At 42.9% G+C, this 27,007-nt stretch overlaps 1 protein-coding gene and 1 pseudogene across 2 annotated transcripts in view; one reads left to right on the top strand and one right to left on the bottom strand.

Moving 5' to 3' along the window:
* Positions 1–2,142: 2,142 nt before the first annotated feature.
* The window catches only part of LOC308337453 (NACHT, LRR and PYD domains-containing protein 12-like), a 42,874-nt pseudogene continuing 18,009 nt past the window's right edge, over positions 2,143–27,007 (bottom strand). The window contains exons 4-14 of the transcript in view: positions 25,519–25,888; positions 24,108–25,396; positions 20,515–20,604; positions 12,996–13,165; positions 12,701–12,872; positions 10,042–10,212; positions 9,774–9,944; positions 9,309–9,479; positions 9,021–9,188; positions 3,603–3,688; positions 2,143–2,252 (exon numbers count right to left, since the gene is read on the bottom strand). The product of the transcript in view is annotated as an NACHT, LRR and PYD domains-containing protein 12-like (transcript). The remainder of the gene's footprint in view (positions 2,253–3,602; positions 3,689–9,020; positions 9,189–9,308; positions 9,480–9,773; positions 9,945–10,041; positions 10,213–12,700; positions 12,873–12,995; positions 13,166–20,514; positions 20,605–24,107; positions 25,397–25,518; positions 25,889–27,007) is intronic.
* Positions 15,997–17,238, top strand: TEX13B (testis expressed 13B; the record flags this gene model as incomplete). The annotated part of the gene is made up of 2 exons (XM_080795895.1): positions 15,997–16,452; positions 16,546–17,238. 2 exons carry the CDS (start codon positions 15,997–15,999, stop codon positions 17,236–17,238), a joined length of 1,149 nt encoding a protein of 382 aa, XP_080652021.1.

Raw genomic sequence — 27,007 nt, 5'->3', positions numbered from 1 at the left:
TCAAATTTTCTTTGAGACTTACTCTCGAGCGATAGATTATTTAGAAGTGTGTTATTTTCCAAATATTCAGAGAATTTTCCATATCTCTTTCTTTTACCGATTTTTAACACCATTGTGGTCAGAGAACATACTTCATATGACTTGAATCCTTTAACTTTATTGAGACTTGTTATATAGCAGAGATATGGTCTGTCTTGGTAAATGTTCAACATGGGTTTGTAAAGAATATATTTTCTGTTGTTGGTGGGCTGAGTGTTGTGTAGATGTCAATTAGGTCAAATTTATTACTTGTGTTATTCAAATCATCTACATATTTTTGCTTATTTTTTGTCTCCTTGGTTTGTCAATTAGTGAGAAAAATGTTGAAGTCTCTAAAATTGTGGATTTGTCTGTTTTTCTTTGCTCAGTCAGTTTTTGTTTCATGTATTTTGAATGTGTTATTTAGGTTCATATATTTTTGGATTTTTCATGTCCTAATGACAAATTAACCACTTTATTGTTATAAAATAGCCCTCTATATTTCTGAAAATACTCTTTGTTGGCAATCTGCTTTATTCGAGAATATAGTCACTCCAGCTCTTTAAAAATCAGTGTTAACATGGTGTATCTTTTCCCTACCTTTTCTGTTTAACCTATTTGTGTTTTTATTTAAAGCTATTCCTATAGCCAGCATATGGTTGTGTTTTTTTAAATTTTGTATTCTACCAATCTCAGCCTTTTAATTGGGTTGCTGTGAGACCATTAACTTTAATATGATTATTGATATGGTTCTGTTTAAAACTACCATCTTGCTTTTTTTTTATTTTTACCAACTCTGCCTATTATCCAATATCTGAAAATGGCCATTTCATATATTTTGCCCGTTTCTGAGTTGTTAATGTGGGAAGATGAATCCATTCACTGTTACTTCATCATTGCTGGAAGTAGAAGTCCATCATGTTTTGTTTTTCATAGATTTGTTATTTATACGTGTGCCAAATATGTTCTTCCAGCTAATCACTAGTCTTTTCATTTTATTTATGGATTTTTCTCGTAAAGATTTTTTTTTTAATTTTGATGTCAAATCTTGTATTCTTTTCCTTTAGGCTTCTGTCATGCTTATATAAGACTGCCCTGTATTTTATTCTAAATTGTCACATTTTGAAAAGAAGAAAAATAACTCCTCAGTATAAATCAGTTTTATTTTTAATATCAAGTTTATTAATTATAAAACTAATGCACACACATGGTAAAAACATCAAGTAGAACAGAGGGCTATAGGTAAAAACAGAAATTCCTTTTCTCTCACTGCTCCTGCTCATCAAATTCCTCTTGACAGAGATAACTCTAGTTAGCAATTTCTTGCATACATTATTCCACACATATTCTGGACATATACATACACATGTATATTTATCCTTTTGGATACAAACAGGACACACACAAACATACACACACACAGAATTCTGCAATCTTTCATTCAATATTATATCCTTAAGTTCTTAATGTGACTGAGTTTTATCAGATGTTTGTTTACTAGACTGACAGAGGGACCAGGGCAGTTAGAGAAGATGGCAGGAGATGTGCACAGGAAAAATTCATCTCTGTAAAGCCAGGATTTAGCACAACACCTGGCACATAATAATTCTCAATAAATAAGTCTTAAATAACTAAACGGAAAGAACTTAAAGTCTTGACCATTCTTCTCAGGCCAGATGTGGTCTCCTGACTGAAAGTTATCATCTCCCAGGGTAGCCAGGAACAACACGTGATGATAGATGAGGCCATGGAGCAGCTGGACCTCTCACTTCCAGTAACTCCTCACTATGTGTCCCTTCTCCTATTAGCTTCACTATCTCTGGCACACACATTTTGTTCAAATGCACAGTTAATGCTGACTACACAGCAGGAAAATCTGGGAGCTCAAAGACTACAGAGCTGTTATATTGCATTTATACCCTCCTACAAATAGCCACCATTCCAGTACCTACTGTGTGTGTGTTGGCACCATGTTGGGAACAACTGCCCTGCAAGGTTAATGTCAATTTACCCCCATTTTGCAGATGAGAAAATAGAAACTGTAAGAGTCTGTGTGACTTATTTAGGGTCCCAGCACTAGTCAAGTAGCTTCCAGAGACAACTCTACACCTTAATCAAGTCAGCCTACCTTTCTGTCCAGCCCACACCACGCTCACCTATTTCGTGGACTTCATCCTGTTTTCTTTGCCTGGCATTCCCTCCCTCCACTCGTCTCATCTGGTGTTCTGTGGAAGCTAGGCGGAGAGAGAAGCATGGGGTCCTGTAGGAGTCGTGCTAGGCTATGTGATATGCCACCAGGGGTGAGGAGGGAGTTGGCCATAGGAGTCCATGAACAAGAACAAACACGGAGTAGGTATTAAAAGTTCAGAAAGGGAGCTGAGCCTGGGAACTGGAGAGCACCCGTAGGAGCCTAGGGTGCAGATACTGCTGCAGCTCAGGAAACCCTACTGCCAACATTTGTCTCTCGCTAGGCACTTTTGGTGAGCTGCTCACAAACATAGCCCTGTTGCCTGCAGTCTTACAGCCTCAAGCCAATCTATCTCCCCTGTCTCAGTCCTGCTCATTCTCAAGGCCCACATCAAGTTGCACTTCCAGGAAGCCTTTCCCTATCAACCCGACTCATTCCTCTCTCTCTCTCTTTTGTGAATTATAGTTTTACTTAAAATCAGCACCATAAGACAGAACATGTGTTCATGTACCCTCTTGCCCTTTAGTCATTTCAAGTATCTTGTTTCTTCAAGTTGACTCATTCACATCTTTTTTTCTATTGTTTCCTTGCCTGGTCTGGGTATTGTAAATCCTGGCTAGATTCCAGTCCCAGTTCTCTCACTAATGAGAGGTGTGACCTACAGCTAGTCACAACCCCTCTGAGCCTCATCTTCCTACCTTTGAGGATTTCTGTGGAAACATAGTAAACTTTATAACACAATATATGAATGTAAGGTATTATTGCTGAAGACATTTGAACTAAAGTGCTTCTTTTTTTTTTTTAAAGATTTTTATCCATTCACCTGACAGAGAGAGAGATCACAAGTAGGCAGAGAGGCAGGCAGAGAGAGAGGGGGAAGCAGGCACCCTGCCAAGCAGAGAGCCCGATGCAGGGCTCAATCCCAGGTCCCTGAGACTATGACCTGAGCCGAAGGCAGAGGCCTTAACCCACTGAGCCACCCAGGCGCCCCAACTAAAGTGCTTCTGCCTTTCACATCCTACTTAGTGGATGATTCTATGTAACAAATAGCTATCACTGCCACTTGCTTCACACTAGGGTCCTCAGCAAAGGTTAACAGGATTAGAACAAGAATATTGCACAACTGTTAAAGATGGTGCCAGATTGTTGGGGGGGGGTCTATATGCAGCTGATTCAGGGGCTTTCCTTGGAAACTACCAGGTGATTCCAGGCTTGTTCATTTTTTTTAAAGATTTTATTTATTTACTTGACAGAGAGAGAGAGATCACAAGTAGGCAGAGAGGCAGGCAGAGAGAGAGGGGGAAGCAGGCTCCCCGCCGAGCAGAGAGCCTGATGTGGGGCCCGATCCCAGGACCCTGAGATCATGTCCCGAGCCGAAGGCAGAGGCTTAACCCACTGAGCCACCCAGGCGCCCCAGGCTTGTTCATTTTTAAAGCTTCCATCTTTCTGAATGTTTCTTCATGTAAATGATCTGTGTCAATGCTATGAAAAATGAAAAGTCTTGTGTAAAGTCAAGCCAACAGATGCCTTCACTAGTTTTCCTGTCCTCGAGGATAAGATTCCCATTCTACTGGGAGAAGATATTTGCAAACGACATATCAGATAAAGGGCTCGTATCCAGAATCTATAAAGAGCTTATCAAACTCAATACCCAAAGAACAAATAATCCAGTCAAGAAATGGGCAGAGGACATGAACAGACATTTCTGCAAGGAAGACATCCAGATGGCCAACAGACACGTGAAAAAATGCTCCACATCACTCGGCATCAGGGAAATACAAATCAAAACCACAATGAGATACCACCTCACACCAGTCAGAATGGCTAAAATTAACAAGTCAAGAAATGACAGATGCTGGCGAGGATGCGGAGAGAGGGGAACCCTCCTACACTGTTGGTGGGAATGCAAGCTGGTGCAACCACTCTGGAAAACAGTGTGGAGGTTCCTCAAAAAACTGAAAATAGAGCTACCCTACGACCCAGCAATTGCACTCCTGGGTATATATCCTAAAGATACAAACGTGGTGCTCCGAAGGGGCACGTGCACCCGAATGTTTATAGCAGCAATGTCCACAATAGCCAAACTGTGGAAAGCGCCTAGATGTCCATCAACAGATGAATGGATAAAGAAGATGTGGTATATATACACAATGGAATACTATGCAGCCATCAAAAGACATGAAATCTTGCCATTTGCGACGACGTGGATGGAACTAGAGGGTATCATGCTTAGCGAAATAAGTCAATCGGAGAAATATAACTATCATATGATCTCTTTGATATGAGGAAGTGGAGATGCAAGGTGGGGGGGTTTGGGGGGAGGTAGGAAAAGAAAAAATGAAAAGATGGGATTGGGAGGGAGACAAACCATAAAAGACTCAATCTCAAGAAACAGACTGAGGGTTGCGGGGGGGAAGGGGGATGGGAGAGGGTGGTGGGGAAATGGACATTGGGGAGGGTATGTGCTATGATGAGTGCTGTGAAATGTGTAAACCAGACGATTCACAGACCTCTACCCCTGGGGATAAAAATACATTATATGTTTATTAAAAAAAAAAAAAAAAAAAAAAGATTCCCATTCTACTTGCTCCCAGCACCACTCAGTTACTTCACCCACTCATCCACCTACCTCCTCCCTCAGCCTCGGCTGCTCTCCTTGAGAAAATGCTTCGCTTCCTCTTGGACTCTCACTCTCGTCCCACTCTGCCTTTGTCCAAGGCCCTCCTGCATTAGCCCATTAGTTCCTGCTCCTGTATATGTAACCTCTTCCTCTCTACTGGCTCCTTTCATTCAGCCTACAAATCTCCCTATCCTCAACAAAGCCAAAAAGGAAAAAGAACAACTCCCTCCTTCCTGCAATTCCAGAAGTCCTCCCAGCTACAGCCCCACATCTCTCCTCCTTTTCAAAAATTCATTTATTTGTTTGTTTATGAGAGCGAGTGAGCGAGCACAAGCAAGGGGAACAGACTTCCCACAGCAGGGAGCCTGATCCTAGGACCCTGAGATCATGACCTAAGCCAAAGACAGACGTTTAGCCAACTGAGCCACCCAGGTGCCCCCTTTTTGCAAACCTCTAGTCTCTGCTCCTTCTCCCCTTCCTCATCTCCAGTCTCTTCAAGTCATGGCAGTCTGGTTTCCAGCCCCACCACACCGCTGAAACGGCCCTTGACAGAATCACCTATGGCCTCCTAATGACTAAATCCAATGGATATAGGTTTCAGCACTCATCCTTTTGGCCCTCTATGCTGCATTTGACACTGTTGAGTAATTCTCCATTGAAAAGCACTTTTCCCATAGCTTCCAGGACACCATTTCTCTCCTAGTTTACTCCATGGGTTTTCCTTTCCATACCCACCTCTTAAAAGTTGGTATTGCCCAGGGCTAATTCCCCAGAGATGTTCCTCAGAGGTTCTTCTCTTTTCACTCTCCCTAAAGGATCTCATTCATTGTCATGGCTTCAGCTATCATCTCCAGGGCACGCTCCTATATCCAACTGCCCAGCTACTAGAAAACTCCCCACAGTGTCCAACAGGCACTTCAAGCTTCACATGTGTGTCCACAGTTAAAACCCATTGACTACAAAAGAAGGTACAAGCTCTTTCAAGTGTGTAGTGAGATAAATATTTTAGTTTTTAGTGCACAAAAGCTAATCTTTATCTAGCAAAGTAAAATGAGTAACCTTGATAATTATAGAATTGTAGGGTAAGTAGACATTTAATGTCATGGAAGTGTAACAAGACCTTGAGAATTTTTTTTTTTTTTTGAGTGATGTAGCAAAAGCTGTCTTACCTCTTGATGTGTAAAGCTCACTGTTGGGCAAGAGGTGAGTCAATGTGCTTAGGAAGCCCAGAGGTCTTCTGGGAGTTAAGAGAACAATTACTCTAAACCCTTTCTTTTCAAATTTAGAATTAGGAACATGCATCAAGGTGTGTTAGGGACCTTTATCCAAGGTCCAGTGCCTGTGAAAGGCAACAGGCCCATAAAACAAAATCATCTTGAAGAAAGAAAAAGGCTCAAGTGGGGACCCTGACTCAACTCAGGGGCCTACCTACACCTTTGTGGGGCAAGGGCAGGTCTCCTATATATATACACCTGTGGCTGATTCCAGAAGCTCCTCTAGATCCAACCACCCTGACACATGCAATACTTTAGAGAACAATGGCTGCATGTTTGCATGTGGATTAATAGATCTGTAATCTCAGAGTCCCAGTATGATGGCACTGCAGGGCTAGCAGGGATCCAGACCAGCCAGCATATCACTGTCTAGTAACCAAATTTCTGTGGGACTGGTTAGGGTCAGTTCTTAACATCAGCCCCCTGTGGCAGTGAGAAACAGAGAAGCAGGGGGCAAAACTGGCTCTATTATGGTGACCAGTTTTGGAAAGGTGAAGAGAGTCCTCAAAATGGACTACTACTAGAGTATGTGAGAAAAAGAGAGCAATGACTGAGTTTGCACTCAGAACTCTGCTAACAGGTCTTACTAACCACAGATGGCATACAAGGCCTTGCCTACCCACCCCAGTCTCACTTCTTGACACGTTCTGCTTTGTATTTTGTGCTCCACCAAGAGCAAATTCCTTCCCATCCCTTTCCCCATCAAGTATCATAAACCATGCAGTTTGTTGTCTGGCTACCTTGTTCAAGCTATCTCCTGAGCATGGGCTGCCCTTCTTTATCCTTACCCCCATTTCTTCCAGGCAATAGTCCTGAGACTTAACTCAGGTAGTCCTTCATCCAAGAAGCTTTCCCTGACCCTCTTGGACTGGGTGAGTTGTCCCCTGCCAGGACTCTCTTAAGACCACATGATCACCCTATTATATTCTTCAGTTTATGTGCCTGTCTCTACCACTAAGCCCCCTGACGCCTGAAGAGCATAGATTATGTCTTGTGTCTTATTCACTCTTGTCTCCTAGCACCCAGCACATGTGCCTAGCACATAGCAGATATTTAGCAAGTACCTGTGGAATGAATGAAGATGAGCTCTGCCATTCTAAGGCCACAGCCTCTTTTATTCCTTGACCTTCTGAATGTCTAGACACGTAGTCTTTATTGAACATGTCATTAACTGTCCCCTTTCCTTGCCTGCAGATGCTCTAAATTACTAACTGGTCTTCTATATGTATTTACTATATGCAAAGCTAAGCTAGGAACTTTATGGGGCAGGGGAGAATACAATGAGGAATAAGATTCAGCCCCACACTCAAGCAGCTCTTAGAAAATAACCTTCTTCCTCCAGTCTCTGTAATTTACAGCTGAGACTCCCCCTTTTAGAAGGCTCTCCTGGAATTACACCCCCTTTCAATCCCACCACAACATTAAATCATCCATAATTTCCTTTCACCTTGCTTAGTAAGTATATATTTCCATTAATTACAGCGTTGTTTATCTTACATATACTCTAAAAATCAAAATTGAATTGAGGTCAGTGAATGATGTCTATTCTGTGAGTGTGTGTGCATGTATGTCTTTTATTTTGTATTCTGAGCCATTACTGCACACTGTTATCAACTTGTCGGCTGACAAATTATAAGGGTTTGAAGGTTGCCCTGAAAACAGAATGGAAGCACATTGGTTAAAAGGCAAAGAGCAAGAAATACAGGAAACAGTGTAATAATTTACAATGGAAAGCAAATAATGGCATCCCATCCCAAAATAATTTCTCATCGCTGCCACTTAAGACCTTTGCTGAAGAATACACACTACAGAGTGCTACCACATTAAATTACTCAATACTTGAAGAAACATTAGGATTGTTCATTAAGCTCATTCCAACCTGTTGACAACATAAACTGCAGTCATCTCTTTTGAGAAAGACACCACGGAATGGAGGTCCCTAAATCTCTGAGGCTCATCATGTCGTGAATGATTCTCTTTCTGGGCAGTAATCACCATGCTTTCAAGCCTTTGAAACTAACACACTTCACTTTGCTAGTAGAGAACCAGCTTCTGTTTCAGCCAGATTTGTAATCAGGCCTTTATGTTGTTTTCATTTACACTTCAATCTGTCAAATTGGCTTTGAAATGTGGAATTTTTGCACTCGGCCTTTATTTTCCACTATGTGCTCCAGTTCTGAATGCCAGAAATGAATGGCCATTTGGTCACTGGTTAGCTGCCAACACAGCATAGCTGTATCCTAATTAAGAGTGACTTTGTGTGTCATGCCAGCCTGCTGAGCTGGCAGATGGACATTGACCAGAAAGAGTCAAGACCTCCACTTCCTATAACTGCATCATTACAGCTTCATTTCCTTGAGTCTTGAAGACTCTCAAATGTAAATATTTAAGACCCCTGGCAAGTATGATAAGAGTAAAAGGGAAAGAATCTAACACTTATGGAGTACCACCTATGTGCCAATGGTTGTAATTGGTACATTTATAATGAACGTTTCACTTCATTCAAGCCCCCTGTTAACACCAGGTAGCCGGGTACTAGTATTAGCTCCATTTTACAGACGTGGATACTAAAGTTCAGGGAGGTTAAGTAAGCATGGTCATGTAGCTAGTGAATGCTAAACCCAGTATTTAAGCCAGACCTAACAGAATCTAGATCTGGTACTCTCTTTCCTATGCCATGCTGCTTCTCATAGCAGTGAGATCCAGTGCTGTCCAGTGCTGCCTGTTCTCTGCCTCGAGCCCTGTCCCTGTGTCCAAGAAGGAGGCCTACTGCTCATTTCACTTACTCTGATATTTTGCCTAGGCATGGCTTGTCCTCAGTTTTTCTTCTTTCCTCACTTCGATGGGCTATGATCAAACCCAACATGTCTTTCTTGACCCCCTTCCTTCCACCTCCCTCCCACTCACCATAGTAACTTACTAGAACGTCTATAGTTTACATATTGGCTGAATCAGTGCATCACACAGCATTTGCATTCCAAAATCCTTAAGGTGGTTTCCACTTAGGTCTAGCAATGTTAGGTTCTCATTTCTGTTGACAGAGGCAAGGCCTCCACAGCACACATCTGTGAGATGACAGTCTGCTAACCTATGGGGAATTGTGGATTCAAGAAAGAAATCAGTTTTACCCCGAGTTCCACAATGAACCTCCATTTCATATAGAGCTGGGAATGAGAGCCCAGGGAGCAAAGAGTCACTGTGCACTTACCACAAGGTCTGCAGTTTGCAGGAGGGGTCTTTCAGCCCTCCACATAGCACCTGCATGCCCTCGTCCCCTAAGGCATTATCACCGAGGTCAAGGTCTCTTAGGTACTCATTGGTGTAGAGTGCATTGCACAGATCCTGACAACACTCTCCAGTCAGGTGGCAGGTCCACGGTCTGCCAGGAAGTAAAGCAGAGAAGGCTGGCATCAGTTCATCTGCACTGAGTTACTTTAGGAATTCTGTTTGCCCACTAGAAAAACACAGTAGAAACTCAGAGTATCATGTTTTAAAAAAAATCCCTTGGGCCAGGACCAAGCAGAGATTGTGGAGTGGGGAACATTTATTATTTGGTTCTTCATTTATTGCTTCCTTGGAGATTCAATCACCAGGCCAAAAAATACTCATTTAATTTTAAGAGTTGCTGAAACATCAGGAAATTCTGCCTGTGGCTATTGTCCATTATACTTATGCCAGATCCTTTAACTGACAGTCAGGTTGTTTTAATCCTTTGCACAGCAATTTCAGTCCCAAATCTTCAATTTTGTTATTAATGAGAAGCAGCCTTCTCAGGCTCCAGGTGGAGCTCAGGACTTGGGCGAGGGACTCACAGCTAGCTGCAGAAAGGGAACATTCAGAAAGTCTGAAGGAATGGGGATACCAGGGTGGCTGTTAACCATAGAGTCCTACTGAACCTCAAGTGCCAAGGTCTGTGAGAACAAGGATAATCAGACACTTACACAAGATTCTGGAGAATATCCTTTGCATGCCGCAGACCTTCACAGAGAGGCTGTACTCCTGTGTCCCCCAGGGCATTGGCAAACACAAACAGCTCTTTTAAAGTCTGACTCACATGCAAGAATGAAGAGAGCTCCATACAGCTAGCATCTGTTAGGTAACATGTGCTCAAGCTACCAAGAGAAAAAGAAGAAAAATCAGCCACTGATGTCTCTAAGCTTTCTGAGAATGTTTTCCTAGCCTTCCTTCAAGTTCCAGCTCCTGGCACACCTCCTTCACAAAGCCACCTCCTGAGGTCTCCAGCCCACAGTGGCCTCCTACCTTTCCCTGGGCTCATCTGGCATTTTTAAATGATTCCAGTGTTGGGCACTTCATTACACAATTGTACACTACATGAATTTAGAATTCTATCTCAGAGCTTCTTTCAAATCCCATGGGGGAAATGGTATAATATCTTTAATAAGCTTTATAGTAAAAAGATCTAAAAGTCCATTATTTATTAATTTTCCATCCTTAGAGACCCAGTCCACCATCATCAACCATGTAATATTCCTTCTGTGGGATGAAGAGTGGTTTTTTACCAACCTTCCTGTCTTCTCAACCTTTGTTTCTCCATATTAAGTAGCACAATTTCTTGAAACCCATCAACTTTTTCCCCATTACTTTGAGGAATTTCTATGATATATACTATAATCTTTGAGTCCTCAATTTTCTCTTGAGTTAACCAGGCTCCAACCTTAGCCTTCCAAAAGGCTCATAAGTACACACGTCTATATCTCCTCAATTTAGAAATTTTTAAAAGATGTGTTTTGGTGGGAAAAAAAGGAGTTTCAAAGTAGATTTTAGAAAACTTTAATGTTCAAGAGCTTTTGTTTTTAAAAACCCACATATAGGGGTGCGTGGGTGGCTCAGTTGGTTAAGCGTCTGACTCTTGATCTTAGTTCAGGTCTTGATCTCAGGGTCATGAGTTAAAAGTCCACATTGGGCTCCACACTGGGTGTGAAGTCTACTTTAAAAAAAATAAATAAACCCACATATATATTGATATGTTAGTGATAGTTAATTGTGTCATATTGGCTAGGTTATACATCTAGATATTTGGTCAGAATTATTCTAGATGTATCTGGGAAGGTACTTTTTAGATGAGATTAACATTTAAATCTGTAGACTTTGAGTAATTTACCCTCCATAACTTGGGTTGGCCTCACCTAAACAGTTGAAAGGTTTTATAGAAATAGACTGACCTCCCCAGGGAAAAGGAGAGAATTCTCCCAGCAGAATGCCTTCAGACTTGAAGTGCAATATGAGCTTTTCCCTGCATCTCCAGCCTGTTGGCCTACCTTGCAAATATTGAACTTGACAGCCATCCTAATCCTTATAAGCCAATTCCTTAAAATAATCTCAATACAGTTGGCCCCTGAACAACACAGGTTTGAACTCATGGGTTCACTTAAACACCAATTTTTTTTTTATAAATATACTCCAGTGCTGTAAATGTATTTTCCCTTCCTCATGATTTTCTTAGTAACATCTTTTCTCCAGCTTACTTTCTTGTAACAATACACATATAAAACATATCACATACAGAGTATGTGTCAATCAACTGTTCATGTTATCAGTAAGGCTTCCAATCAAGAGCAGGCTATTAGCAGTTAAGCTTTTGGAGGGTCAAAAGTTATAAGTGGGGGCGCCTGGGTGGCTTAGTGGGTTAAAGCCTCTGCCTTTGGTTCAGGTCATGATCTCAGGGTCCTGGGATCGAGCCCCACATCGGGCTCTCTGCTCAGTAGGGAGCCTGCTTCCTCCTCTCTCTCTGCCTACTTGTGATCTCTGTCTGTCAAATAAATAAATAAAATCTTTAAAAAAAAGTTATAAGTGGATTTCTAACTGTGGGGGTGGGGGCGCCCCACCCCCTATGTGGTTCAAGGGTCAACTGTATATTCAGATACATCTTATTTGTTCTGTTTCTCTGGAGAACCCTAATACTAAAATCTAAAAGTTTGTAAGATAGGGAGCCTGGGTGGCTCAGTGGGTTAAGCCTCTGCCTTCAGCTCAGGTCATGGTCTCAGGGTCCTGGGATCGAGTCCCGCATTGGGCTCTCTGCTCAGGGAGCCTGCTTCCCCCTATCTCTCTCTGCCTCCCTCTCTGCCTACTTGTGATCTCTCTCTGTCAAATAAATAAATACAATCTTTACAAAAATAAAAATAAATAAAAGTTTATAAGATAAACTTTTTTATTAAAATCATTATCGTGGACTTTGAAGTCAGATACATGAGGGTTCTGAACTGTGCCTTTGCCATGTTACTTGATCTTATGACCTTGGGTCCCTATTTCCTCACCGCTAAAATGGAGATAATAATCTGAAACTTCTCAGAACTGTTGTACAATTAAAGGAAATCATAGATATAAAGCAGTCAGCACAATGCTTAGCACAAAGTGATTGTTCAGTAAGTGTGGGTCATTATTATAGCCATTAATGTTATTGTCACTTACAATGAAAATTTTTTTCCTAAACTTCTTGCATAAGAACAATTTTAGGGACTGTCACTTTTATTCTTCTTCTCCATGATTCCTTGAAATGTGTTTTCATCACACAACATCCATCTTGAGTTGCATATTTAAATTTTTTTTCTTGCAGCAAGGAAACTAATAGTTACAACTTACTTGAGCTTCCGTAATTTGCAGTTTGGATCTTTTAAGCCTTCACAAAGCAATTTCAAAGCTGAAGCTTCCAATTTGGTTTCAGTAAATTCCAGATCAGTGAGCCACTGACTGGTACTGAGAATAGCTGCCAGTACCCCCACAAGAAGCAGGAGAGATAAGACATCAGTACAACCTTCAGAGAAGAGAAGAATGACTTCATTATCATTATCATTATCATTGCTCTCTCCCCATGCAAACAGAAATTGACCAAAAATGATACGAACACAGACAACAAATTCTCCTACTATCAGTTAACTCAATGTCCGTAAGATACAGTTTGGCTGTTTTAATCCTTCACACAGAAGCTTCGTTCCTGAATCTTCCAGGGTATTTTTTACAAACTCCAAATCTGTCAAATACTGGTTGGTTTCAAATACTGAAGAGAGATCCCTACCACAAGAAGCTGTGAAGTGGCAGAAAATCAGTCTGTGTGGAGAAAAAGACATTTTAGAGAAGAAAGAAAATAGGTATCTGTACCTTACTAATGTAATGAATTCTTTCAGTCTTTGGGTGCTTACCACTGTGCCACAAAAATAATTAAGACCCAGACCTGGCCTTGAAAAGTACTGCAAGCGGAATACACAAGGTATCATGGGGACACAGAAAGGTGGCACAATTCAACCCAGCTTGGGGTGGGAGCTGGAGGACCAAGAAATACAAGAGAAAGAAATACTTGAGTGCTGTTGTGAAAGGGGAAGAGGGATTGAACAGGAGTTAGGTGGATGAAAAGAATGGGAGCAGGGATAACAGGAGGAGCACAGGGACAAACCACTCATGGAGCAGCCTGGGCAAAGGCCAGAAGACAAGGGAGAGGATGCTTTGTTTGAGAAACTGCCAATTACAGCTGACCCTTGAACAACTCAGGGGGCTAGGGGTTCCGGCCTCCACACAGTTGAAAATCTGCCTATAACTTCTGATTTCCCCAAAACTTAACAACTAATAGCCTACTGTTGACCAGAAGCTTAAACAATAAAATAATCAACTAACACATATTTGTATGTTACATGTATTACCTACTGTATCTTACAATAAAATAAGCTAGAGAAAAGAACATTTTTAATTAAGAAAATTGTAATGAGAAAATATATTTATAGTACTATACTGAATTTATTTTTTAAAAATCCACACAGTTCAAATCCTGTGTTGTTCCAAGGGTCAACTGCATATGCTATGGCCATATTAAAAGAATAGAAGGAGAAATATATATATATTATATATATAATGTATATATATAATGTATATAATGTATATATATAATGTATACATATATATCTCTCAAACTATTAATATTAGTTATCTTCTAGGTTATGGAACGGTGAGATTATAGGGACACATTCACATTATAGATATTTAAAAATTATTTACACTGATCACAAGTTATAAAAAATAGTTTAAACTTTTTAAAAAAACACATGATTATTATAAATAATTTCTACAATAGAGAAAAATACAAAGTTTTTTAAAGTACTATATTCCTACCATCCCAAAATAACCACTGTTAACATTTTGGTATGTGACTTTCCAGATTTTTAATGCATGCATGCATATAGAAGTAAATGTTCTTTGTAACAAATGAAATCATAGAAAAATGTATTTTATTTTGTTTTAAGATTTTATTTATTTATTAGAGAGAGAGAGACCGTGAGAGAGCATGAGAGGTGAGATGGTCAGAGGGAGAAGCAGACTCCCCGTGGAGCTGGGAGCCCAATGCCGGCAGGACTCCATCCCAGGACTCCGGGATCATGACCTGAGCTGGAGGCAGCTGCTTGACCAACTGAGCCACCCAGGCGCCCTAGAAAGATGTATTTTAAAAAGAAAAAAAAATTTTCCAACCTCCTCTCCAATTCCACCTCCCAGAGATAACCAATGTTAAAAATCTAGTGTATACTCTCCCCCTCCTCACTTCAAGAGCATAGAAACACACACACACACACACACACACACACACACACAGAATTTTTTTTCTTTTTACAAAATTGCGATCATAGAAAACATTACATCAACTTTACATGCACTTTGTCATTCAGTCCTCATGGCAGGCCCATAGATAGAAACTAATATTCAATTATAGTAGAAAGTCATCTAGTAAGTGGCAAAGTAGGACTAAATCTTAAGTCTGTCGGGTTTTTCCAGTAGTCTTCAGAAAGCCATTGGAGGTTTAAACTGACATGCTCAGATCCCTCTGATGTTAGGGTAGGCAGGAGACAGACTAGGTTATCAGAGGGCTGCAGTGGTCCAGGGAAGATATACGCCAGGGGGAGCTGGACTAGGATGCAGGGCTTGTGAAGGTGGGCAGATTTGAGACATGCTTTCGGGGTTAAATGGCCAGAATTTACGGTTGTTCAGGGTGACTATAATATTCAGTGCTGAGCCAATGGGTGACTAAGCTGTTCCCAGGCCCCACCCACTTCCTCTGAGGGTTACGGAAAGCCAGTGAAGGATTGGAGCTGCTTCGAGTTCTAGAACATTCCATCTCTGGGAGGCAAGGGCCCTCTGGCGTGGGACAAACCATTATGGAGGGGGGCGGAACTTCCTGTACTTAATTATGAGTACTTCATGTTTCAGATTCTAAATCTTTTCTAACCACTGCTGTTGTTTCTCACCTTCAACGACTTTCAGCAATGTAGCAGGTTCTCTTTTGTCCTGGAGTTTGGGAGGAACCTTCCTCACAAATTCCCTCCCACCCCCACTATCTCCAGAAGTTGGAACAGTCCTAGAGTAAAAGCCTCGAGGGTTGGCCCCAAGACTTCCTTTTCTCCCCCTGGAGTCTTTGGAGGGAACCGTGTGCTCTCACTTTGGGCTTAGTCGGTAGGCGTGGTTAGCCAGCACCCTATCTGCCCCCCCTACCCCCCAACACCCCCATCCCCACCTTAGAGGTGAGATTTGGTGGGAGGTGTACTAGGGTGGGGCAAGCCAGTCAGGGGGCCTTTAAGAGGGTCTGGGGCCAGAGAGGAAAGGGCAGGGCAGCAGGTAGGAGGAGACGGGGGCGGCCTGTTGGGAAGGGGGCGTGGGGGAGGGCTGGGAAGGGCTGGAGGTGGGAAGGTGGGGGGTTGGGGGGAAGCAGGAGGCGGGGGAAGCAGGTGGCAGCGGATGGCGGGGGCGGGGGCAGGTGGCGGGGGGGGGCAGGCGGCGGGGGGGGGGGGGGAGATGGGGCGGGGGGGCGGGAAGGCGTGCAGGATGGGGAGGGCCCCCGCAGAGTGGACAACTGGTTGATTCATCCTACAGGGACAGCCAGATCCCTAAGGGGTTCAGTAGTCATGTCCTTGAAACCCGATGATGCCAGCAGTGGGTTCAAGCACAATAATGTGGTGGCCTTCATCAATGAGAAGATGGCCGGGCACACAAAAGGCCCTGAGTTCTACCTTGAGAATATAGCCCTGTCCTGGGAGGAGGTGGAGAACAAGCTCAGGGACATCCTAGAGGACATCACGGTGCCCAGCGAGGTCAAAGACGCCTGTGCCTGGAGCAGCCTTGCCCTGGGCGTGCGTTTCACACGCAGGCAGGGCCAGTTAAACAAGCATAGGGTACAGTGGCTGCACGATTTTGCCAAACTGCATAAGTCCGCTGCACAGGCCTTGGCCTCAGACCTAAAGGAGCTCACAGCGCGGCAGGAGATGGAGCGCAGGGAGGCAGCATTCCGGCTGCGGCAGACACAAGCAAACCTGGCAGAGATGCAGAAGGAACGGGACCTCCTGAAGTGGAAGCTCTTCCAGGTTGTAAGATTATCTCTACTTGGTCCCCACCCCATCGCCCTGCCCTCTCCCTGCTCAGAGTGGGTCTTGACCCTGCCCTCTTCTCTCCAACAGCTGGAGTCTACCCGGGAGCAGGGCCAGGCCTCAGAGGGGCCAGGCCCGGCCACTGCCAGTGGGGCTGGGACAGAAGGAACACGTGAGGAGGTAGAGGAGTCCCAAGCTGCTCCTGCTGGTGCCACAGGAAAAGGAAGAAGAAGACAGAAGGATGCATTGGGGGCTGAAGCCACAAAGGAGCTGGGCGGAGGCCTCGTGCACCTGGTCGGAGCCGTGGAACGGAAAAATTACACCACTGGTGGGCAGAGGGAGGGAGATCTCAGGTCAGTGGAAACCACCATGTTTTATTTCTCTGGGACCCTCAAGCCTGGGTCCATAGTCTCACCATCACCCCTTCCTGTCCACCTCCCTGCCTCATTCACATACTCCTACTCATGCCCCTCATCCCCCTTCCCACCTGCGCCCACACCATCCCCACCAGCAGCAACATGCACAGCAGGAGCTCCATCTCAGACATCTCCCAACAGGAAGCCCTCTGACGTTAGCTTGTGTTCTGATGTGGGGTCCCCGGGAACAGACCCTCAAGAATCCCACAGAGACAGGAGAGACTCCGAACCCCATCAGCAGAGAAGACCTCCCATATTTCGTAGGCCTGGGGATTGGGACTGCCCTTGGTGTAAAGCTGTGAATTTTTCACGGAGGGAAATTTGCTTCCGCTGTGGGAGGGGAATCTGGCTGCAAAGCCCTCAGTAAATTTAGAAATGTGAAATATAACAAAAACATAAACCAATGGGAAATCAATTTTCAAAGTGGGTGGGTAAGGGAGGGAACTGGGTAGAGTGGGGGGAGGGCATGAATGGGAGAACGGGGCCAAGGGAGTGGAAGGGAGGGGGGTAGGAACTGGAGCTGGTATAGATTGACAAGGAGAGACTTATTTTGATGACCCCCTTTTTGTTCCAGAGCACTAGCATTCCACACCCCAGAAGCACCGTAGCTTCTTAGTATATGTCTCCCTCCCCAACCCTAGTATCTGGTGGGCCTGAGCAGCCATGTATATGGCAACACACCCCTGTTCCCACCTAGGCTGTATATGATTGGAGCAGGAGGGGACACCAGACCCATCCTGAGCCAAACATGTTCTCACACTAGAGAATCTGAACTGAGAGGCAGATTCCATAGTCAGGGTGGTGTTGGGTAAGAAAACAGTGGGTTATTTGGAGTTGGGGCCAAGGCCACAGCCAAGCCCTGGTCCTGGTTGTCAGGGAGCAGAACTGTGTGCTTTATAGAAGCCAAGTGTCTTTTAGAGGATGCCAGAATGCGGTCCCAGGGATCAGACAAGCACAGAGAAGCAGCACAGAGTTGATTCTGCAACCCCAGAGGTGGAGAAAGTGGTAGCATGATTACTTTTCCACTCTCTGCAATTGTGCAATTGTGAAAATCCAATCTATACAGATCCCCAATTCTTTAAGCTAACTTGAGCGGGTTCCTGTTCTGGGCAAGCAGGTTATTTCCAAGTCAGAAACTGGCACCAGAAGAGCAGTTACAAACCACAGACTGTCAAAGAAAATGTCAGAACTTGGCTGGGGAGGAGTATCAGAGGGTTATGGGTAGTGAGGATTCCTGTATCCCAAAAGTCTCCAGGAATGAACTGGACAGGAAGCTTGCTCATGTTCTGATCAAGTTATAGTGTGAGAAACAATCCAAACAGGCCTGTAGTTAACCCTGGGCTTACAACACAGCAAAGACCTGCCACCCCTAAGAAAATCCTTTAGGTCTGCAAACGGGACACCAGCACCAGTTGCGGACAAGGACTGCTGTGACTGTCTAGCTCCACAATAGAACACTCCCCAATCTCAGTGGCAGAACTGGAAACTCCTGCCACTGCCAAAGAGGTGAGTCAGCAACTGCTAGTGCCCAGAGGATTTACTGGTTTAGACCACGGACCAAAGTGTGGTGCCATCCTGAGGGATTCTCTGTCCCAGCCCACCACCAGAATAATAGCGGGAGGGGGAATCTGGCTACAAAGGCCTCAGTGAATTCATGAATGTGAAATAAAACATATCCCAAAGGGAAATCAATTTCCAGAGGGAGTGGGTAAACTGGGAAAGAGGGAGGGGAAAAGATGGTCTGTGCCTCCTTTCTCATGACTGTGAGTGTTGTTGATGGAGACTAAATGTAAGATTTAGCCCACAGATGGAAAGATGGTGAGGTGTCACACCTGGACCATAGTAAGACAACTAGAGGAACCTTGGATATTACCCAGGGACTCTATTCACCTAGAGCCTGAAGCTGTCATGGCCCCGGGACATCTCTACAGCAGCTGGCTGTGACTCTGCTGTCCCCTATTGGGGCAGGCGTGGACAACCATCACAGTTTGGGGCAAGATCCCTAACCTGCATTTTCAGAAATGGGCTCGTTTATATTTTTCTAGGGCACTCTTGACACCTGAGAGTGAATAATTCTTTGTTGTAGGAGGCTGTCCAGTACACTGTAGGATGTTTGGCAGAACCCCTGGCCTCTACCCCTTAGGTACCTCACTCTACCCCCTAGCTGTGACAGCCAAAAATGTCTCCAGATATTGCCACACATCCACTGGAGAGCACAACTGCCACTGTTCAGGAACCATGGAGGCAAGGAGGTCCTTGGGAGTAGTCAGAATGGGGAGTAGGGGGGAGAGTAGCAAGGAGATCATACTCTGCAGTGCTCGGGGCTGCAGGGGAGGCCCTAAGATAGGAGGTAAAAAATGCTCATTGGGTCTGGTATTCACTATTGATCTTTGAGCAGATCTGGGCTGGGGAAGAGCAGAAGCCAAACCACAAGGACTGGGGAGTAAATAGGAAACAAGGAAGTATAGGGGGAGCTCTTCAAGCACTTCTGGCTGTGAAAGAAAGGAGTGGGGTAGGATACAGGGCTGAGAGAGAGGGTTCTTTGGAATATGGGAGAAACTTGAACCATGGGGAGGGAGACAGCTGAAGAAAGCTTGAAAATACAATGTGTAAATGCAGATAGACCCTGCATACTGTATTGGAAGCATGTCCACTGTACTATTCAATGAAATAAAATTGACAGCCAGTTTTTTGTGTGTGAAACAAAACCCCCCAAAGTTCTAGAACTCTGCATGTGTATGATATGTATGTTACAGATTTATGTGTGCCTTACGTTATAGATGTTTGAAAAAGCATAGAAAAAGGTCTGGAAAGACATTTAGCAAACAAGGTATTATGTAGGGAGGGTAAGCTCAGGGTCAGGGCATGGTAAGGAGGAGGATGGGGTGCTGAGGATATAAACTGGGGTGGGGTCTGGGACAGTTGGGTGGAGGGAGTTTTAGATTGTTACGTACTTCTGTGTTGTGTAAAGTGAAATAATTAAATGATTACAAAAATTTTAAAAAGTGAATTTATTGGCTCGGGTAGGATTGGAAAGGCTGCCTCGTCCTCTGAGGCATGAGGGAAGGAGAACAGACACTGATCTGTGCGGTGAGGAGTTTGGAAACAAAGGGGCTTGTGCCTGTGTGCTGCTGATGTGGACTGACAAGACACTGTAGAGTGAGCAAGAAATAAAGTTAAGGGCTGGGGTGGGGAGCTTCTGAGCAATGGCACTTTAGGGAGTATCTACAGCGGACGGGGTAGGGGGGAGACACGGAGGGAGAGAAAAGAATCATTGAGCTGCATGGAGTAGGATAGGATCCAACAAAGAAAACCAAGGAGGACGACAATGAGAATCTGGAAGGAGAAGGGGGTAGGCCCAGGAGGGGCACCAGACACAGACCTCTTAGATGTTTTAATCTGCCACCTACTCCTGCAGCAAAAACAGCATATACAAAAGGGGAAGAGGCTGGAGGGGCCGGCAAGGATCTGTGCCTGACTCTCTACCCCTTCTAGGCTCGTAGGCCTTCTTATCATTTGCTATTCCGCTACGGAGAAGCTGAGCACTAGTTGCATCTTGTTTTCAGGTCCGATCAGTACAATTTCTAGCAACCCCATCTTTACCTTGCAAATACCTAAGTGTTTAAAGCAAAGTTCAACTTACTTCAGGTCTTTGATTTTACAGTATGGATTATGCAGTGTTTGGCAGAGCAAGTGTAGCTGAGACACTGGCAAATTGCACAGCTGGAAGGACCTAAAAGAGATGAAAAAGGAAAAATAATTTAAAACAAGATAGTTAAAAACAAAATTTTAAGTAAAAGGCTAATTTTGGCTTCCGTCATCACACTAGTATTCATTCACCTCTTCCAAAAGCCTTAAGAAGTATTACCCCATTTTTCAGATAAGGAAATTAAGGCACAAAAAATTTAAGGTATTTGCCTAAGGTCACATAGGTAGAAATAGAACGGAGGCCAGCATTCAGGCCTGTCTGACTTTAAAGCCCAAGCCATGTTACTGTGTGCCAGGCACCAAGGTAAGCACTTTACATATACAAATCATCTTATCTGGTCCTCAACACAATGATGGATATTTTAATCACCATTTTGCAGATGCTCAGAAGTCAAGTGACTTGCCCCAGCTATCTTTATGATATAACAATTTCTTGGTTGTCAGTACTAATAGAAGAATTAACAATAATTGAAAATGAGAAAAGTTCATATGGTACTTTTATTTTTAATTTTTTAATAAATAACTATTTTATTTATTTTAAATAAATAATATTTAAATAAATTTTTTAAAGATTTTATTTGACAGGGAAATAGCACAAGTAGGGGGAGCAGCAGGCAGAGGGAGAGGGAGAAGTAGGCTCCCCACTGAGTGGTGAGCCCAATGTGGGGCTCGATCCCAGGACCCTGGGATCATGACCTGAGCTAAAGGCAGAAGCTTAACGACTGAGCCTCCCAGGCTCCCTTATTTTTAATTTTTTGAGGAATACCTGAAGAAAACAAAAACACTAACTCAAAAATATATATGCACCCATATGTTTAGAGCAATTATTTACAACAACCATACTATGGAAGCAACCCAAGTGTCCGTCAATAGATGGATAGATAAAGAAGATGTGGCAAATATATGCAATGGAATATTACTCAGCCATAAAAAGAATGAAATCTTACCATTTTTCAACAACATGGATGGACCTAGAGGGTATTATGCTAAGTGAAAGCAAACAGTCAAAGACAAATACCACATAATTACACTCATATATGGAATTTAAGAAATAAAACAAATGAACAAACAAAAACAAAAACAGACTCTTAAATAGAACAAATTGGTGGTTGCCAGAGGGGAGGTGGGTAGAGGATGGGTGAAATAGATAAAGGGGATTAAGAGTAAATTTATCTTAACAAGCACTGAGAATTGTGTATAATTATTGAATCACTATACAGTATACCTGAAACTAATATAACACTATGTTAATTATACTTGAACCAAAAAATAACCCTAGAAATATTATCATAAGGTTTTACTTATTTGTGGAACAAAAGGAATAGCGTGGTGGCACCTGGGTGGCTCAGTGGGTTAAGCCTCTGCCTTGAGCTCAGGTCATGATCTCAGGGTCCTGGGATCGAGCCCCACATCAGGCTCTCTGCTCAGCAGGGAGCCTGCTTCCCCCCCACCCCCGCCTGCCTCTTTGCCTACTTGTGATCTCTCTCTCTCTATCAAATAAATAAATAAAAATCTTAAAAAAAAAAAAAAGGAATAGCATGGAGAACATTAGGAGAAGGAAGGGGAAAATGAAGGTGGGGGAAGCCGAGGGGGAGACGAACCGTCAGAGACTATGAACTCTGAGAAACAAACTGAGGGTTTTAGAGGGGAGGGGGGTAAGGGAATGGGTGAGCCCAGTGATAGTATTAAGTAAGGCACGTACTGCATGGAGCACTTGATGTTATACGGTAACAATGAATCATGGAACACTACATCAAAAATTCATGATATACTGTATGGTGACTAACATAACATGATAATTTTTTAAAAGTTCAATAGTAAACTCTCAGTCAACACCCTTAGGAATATTTTGGGTTGGGGCACCTGGGTGGCTCAGTGGGTTAAAGCCTCTGCTTTCTGCTCAGGTCATGATCCCAGGGTCCTGGGATCGAGCCCCGCATCGGGCTCTCTGCTCAAGAGGGAGCCTGCTTCCCTCTCTCTCTCTGCCTGCCTCTCTGCCTACTTGTGATCTGTCTCTCTGTCAAATAAATAAGTAAAATCTTTAAAAAAGGAATATTTGGGGTTAAACTCTGAAGAAAGTTTAACCTTCTGATAAAGGCAATGGGGTCAAGATAGGAACTCCATTCAAGGCTGATTTTCTGAAAACCTAGAATGAACAAGAAGCCTCTCTTTGTTCCCATCCATGTTTAAAAATTCTCAATATATATATGTCCATTATTTTATTTTACAATATACATCTGGATTGAAACTGTCGTGAATTTGTCAAGACACTAGCCAAGGTCCTTGGTAATTCTAAGTCCATGTAACTTCTCCTACTCCTTCCACTCTAATCCCAAACACAACTCTTGCTGCACTTCCCTTCCCCTTCCCACCTCCCTCAAACACACATATCCCATGCTCATTTCTATCTCCATGCTACTGCCCAATGAGGAAATACAATTATCAGAGAAAATACTTGGATTAACTCACTCCCCAAGTACAGATTTCTGCCTACTCTCTTCTTTTCAAGGTCTCCTACCCATCAACTGGTCCCACAACTAAAGGATTGCAATGTCCTTTTTTTTTATTTTTGAGAGAGAGAGATTAAAAAAACAAGGGGGGGTGCAGAGGGAAAGAGAATCTTAAGCCGGCTCCACACTCAGCACAGATCCCAACATGGGGCTCGATCTCACAACCCTGAGATCATGACCTGAGTGGAAATCAAGAGTCAGATGTTTAACCAACTGAGTCACCCAAGCGCCCCAGCAATGTCCATCTTAACCCAAGTATTGAGAACAGGCTTATAACCAGTGGCATTTTCTAGATCACACAAGTATAAATCTTCTTGGTTGCATTAGTCAATAAGTCAGTGGAACTCTGTTTTTAGTATATAGAATTTGTATTATTTAAATGGTTTGCCTAAGCCTCTTTGAACTCTTTGTAAAGGTGCAAATCTCTGGACCCTCTGTGAAGGTGCAAGCCTGATGGAAAAAGTCCAGGCTTTGCAGCAATATACACAGGAGTGCAGTTCTGACTCTTACCAACCTGGAGCTCTTTGAGGTGTCAATGATGAAGAATGATGTACAATGATGTACAATGATGTAGAAGAGAGTGATGACCAACTCAATGTTAAGTTTACCACCTTTCTTCGAGTAGTCATCAACACCCAAATAGCAGAGTCCTCAATGGTAATCTTGATGACTTACATGCTCATAACACTTTATAACTATAGAGCACATTCACAAAGTTACAGTGAAGACTAAAACACATACACACACTTAGAGTGGTTAGCACCATGCCTGGCACATAATAAGTGCTCAGAAATGTTAACTCTCCCTCACTGTCTACCCAGGCTAGCATTCAATATGTGATAGATATTCAATAAATCCCTATTGGAGTGACTGACATAAAATATGGGAAGTGGAGATGATTCACTTTATTTATTGATAATGCTAAAAAATGATCGTGTGCCTGAATACTTGAAATAAACAAGAACGCCCATTGTTTCTGAAAGCCAAAACATTGGAGAAAAGACATTAATATACTCACTGATGAAGTGTCAAGGCTAGTGGCATGAATGCGGAGGCTCGCTCTTCCTCTTCCAATCCAAGTAGGTGCTGACACTTCAGAGACACTGACAGGTGACTGTGACTGCTTTTGACACAGAATGACATAGCCAGAATGTCCATTTTTGTATAGGTATTGAAGCAATATAATTGACTGTAAATCATCAGTTATCCTTTTATACATATTCTTCTTCCTGAATCTCATACAAACAGTGAAAAAAGTCCATTGGGTCAATCTGTAACCTAGAAAATTTATCCTTTATTTCTTTCTCAGTCCAATTCAATAACTCCTCTCGAAGTCCTAGAGAGACTTTTCTTCCAAAAGTAGTTTCCATGGCCTTTCCCTTTCCTTTATGTAGGAGGCCAAATAAGAACTGTATTGTTAGTGATGAAAACCCATGTCCATATTGTTGGAATATTTCTTGCCACGTTTTCCCCACTTGATCAAAAAACATCCAGCTGCTGTCATTCTTCAGGTCACAGAACACAGCAGTCAAGAACTCTTGGAAACTGAAGTGAAGGAAAGTGTAGACGTTGACCGTTCCTTCGGTTTTTTTCAAAAAGCGATTTAGAAAAGTGCAATTGATATCATGTACTCTTATCCCATGTCTCCTGAGGTCACTGACTTCAAATAGGACCTGCTGGTTCTGCAGTCCCTCTGCAGCCAAAGAGCAGAGGCCCCACAGGCAACTTTGTCCCTTCCCCACCGAGATGCCTGCAAGGGTTTTGAGGCACTTGTAAAAGTAGAACAGATACACAGCAGTCATGGTCTGAAGTGACCTCATAAGAGTCCTGTCACCATCTCCCTGTGACTGCAGGACACTGCAGATCATCCAAGAGATGATGGGAAGAGAGGACATAATGCAAAGGCCTTCATTTTGTCACAGCTCATAAAAGAGCCTCGGTGCTGCATAAGCACCTGAAAGCTGACTCAAGAAATACGCTCTCTTTTCAGCATCTGTAAACCATACAATCTCTGCCTGGATGGGCTCTTTTAACAGAGTGTGGAGCTTCCTCATGGTGGTAGGCCGGGCAGTTATCAGCAGGGAAGATTCAGGGAACAGTTTTTTCCTCAAAAAACTATATAAGAGGGTCTCTACTGGCTTCTTCTCCTGAAGATTAGCACTAAGATCCTCTTCCTGGTTACCTACAGGGTACTGAAGCTCAGGGAATCCATTGAGAATGAACAGGAGCTTCTCCAGATATACAAGAATAACGTCAAGGATTGGTCCATCTTTATCTTGAAAAGTGTTAAGGATCAGGTCAGCAGCACTGAGTTAGCATTAACTCATAACTGTCATTCTTCAGGTTAGCAATTTGTTTATTTTGCAATATGTTTATTATTAATAATATATTTATTATTATTAATATATTTAGCAATGTTTATTAAAACTGTCAGGTTAGCAATATGGTTTATTTCTCTGCAGTTTATATAGATGAAATAGTCACACCTGCCTGGAGTAACCATTCCTGCTGCCCAGTCAAACATGAACTTGTGCACAACAGCTGTTTTCCCAGTCCCTGCACATCCCTGGAGCACCACAGTTCAGGGGGAGCTGTCGCCCTCTTCATCGGGATCAAATACATGTTCCATATCCATAAAACTATCTTGTTGAGGAATCCCACACGGTGTCTCTTCTGATATACCATGTTCTTTTACAACAAGCAGTCGTGATTCTATATGTTTGCCATGGCAGTAACATATATGGACTCCTATGTTGAGGTATTTTTCTTTTAGATGTTTTCTAAATATTTCCTGGTAATCTAATGAGGTGACACCAAGAGTTAGTAATCACAGAATCTGAGACAATCTGTTACAAACAACTGTAACTCATACCACCCTTTCCACTTGGACGTCTTAAAGGGTCCTCCAATTTTACATATCTAAACCTGAGCTCTTGATTTCTACATGGTTGCCCGCCTCAAAAAAAAAGCCCTCCGCAGGTATCTCATCTCAGTTAAATGGTGCCACCAATTTTCTCAGAAAAATGTCTAGAGTCATTCTTTCTTTTCTTCCTCTTGAATCGTCCACATTCAGTCAGTTAGCAAGGCCTATTATTTATACCCCCAAAATAAGCCTCCAGCTCATTTATTTATCACATCCTCAAATACCACCCAAGTACAAGGCACTACCCACTCTTCTCTGGACTGCTGAAATGCCCTCCTACTCATCTACTCTAGCTTATCTATGGCCCCCCTCCACACAGCAGCCAACATGATCTTCTAAAAATACCAGTTACGTCATAATGACTGCCATGCCCAAAATCTTTCAAGAGCTTTTCATTGTACTTCATATTAAATCTAAAACTTTTAGCTTATCTTACAAGGTATACCATGAATCACTCTTCTTCTCAGTCATTACACTCAAGCCACATTAGCCTGCTTTCAGTTTCTCACAAATGCCATGTTCTTCCCCACTTAAGGGTCTTTCCACTAGCTATTCTCTCTGCCTAGAACACTCTTACTGCTCTTCTCATGGAGAGATTTTTCTCATCCTTCAGATCTCAACTTAAACATTACTTCCTAGAAGAGTACTTGCCTGACCACTCAATTTAAAGCAGATCTTTTCTATTATCTCCTTTCCCAGCATGCTGTTTTTCTCTTCATAGCTCTTATCACAATTTATAGTTGTCTTGTTTATAACACAATTTTATCACAATTTATAGTTGTCTTTCCCACTAAACAATAATAATCTACATGAAGACAGGGACCTTATTTGTAATTCTTCACCATAATACCTTAAGTACCTAGCATAGGGCTTGGCACATAGTAGACACTCAACAAGTAATTATTAAATATGGCTATAAATGCTTTTGAATTAAAAACAAGTCACTTATTACTGCCTATTCTGTGCCAGGCACTTTACTAGGCTCTTTATATACA

The sequence above is a fragment of the Martes martes genome (genome assembly GCF_963455335.1).
Source record: "Martes martes genome assembly, chromosome: X".
NCBI lineage: Eukaryota > Metazoa > Chordata > Mammalia > Carnivora > Mustelidae > Martes > Martes martes.
This window is presented reverse-complemented; position numbering and strand designations above follow the sequence as displayed.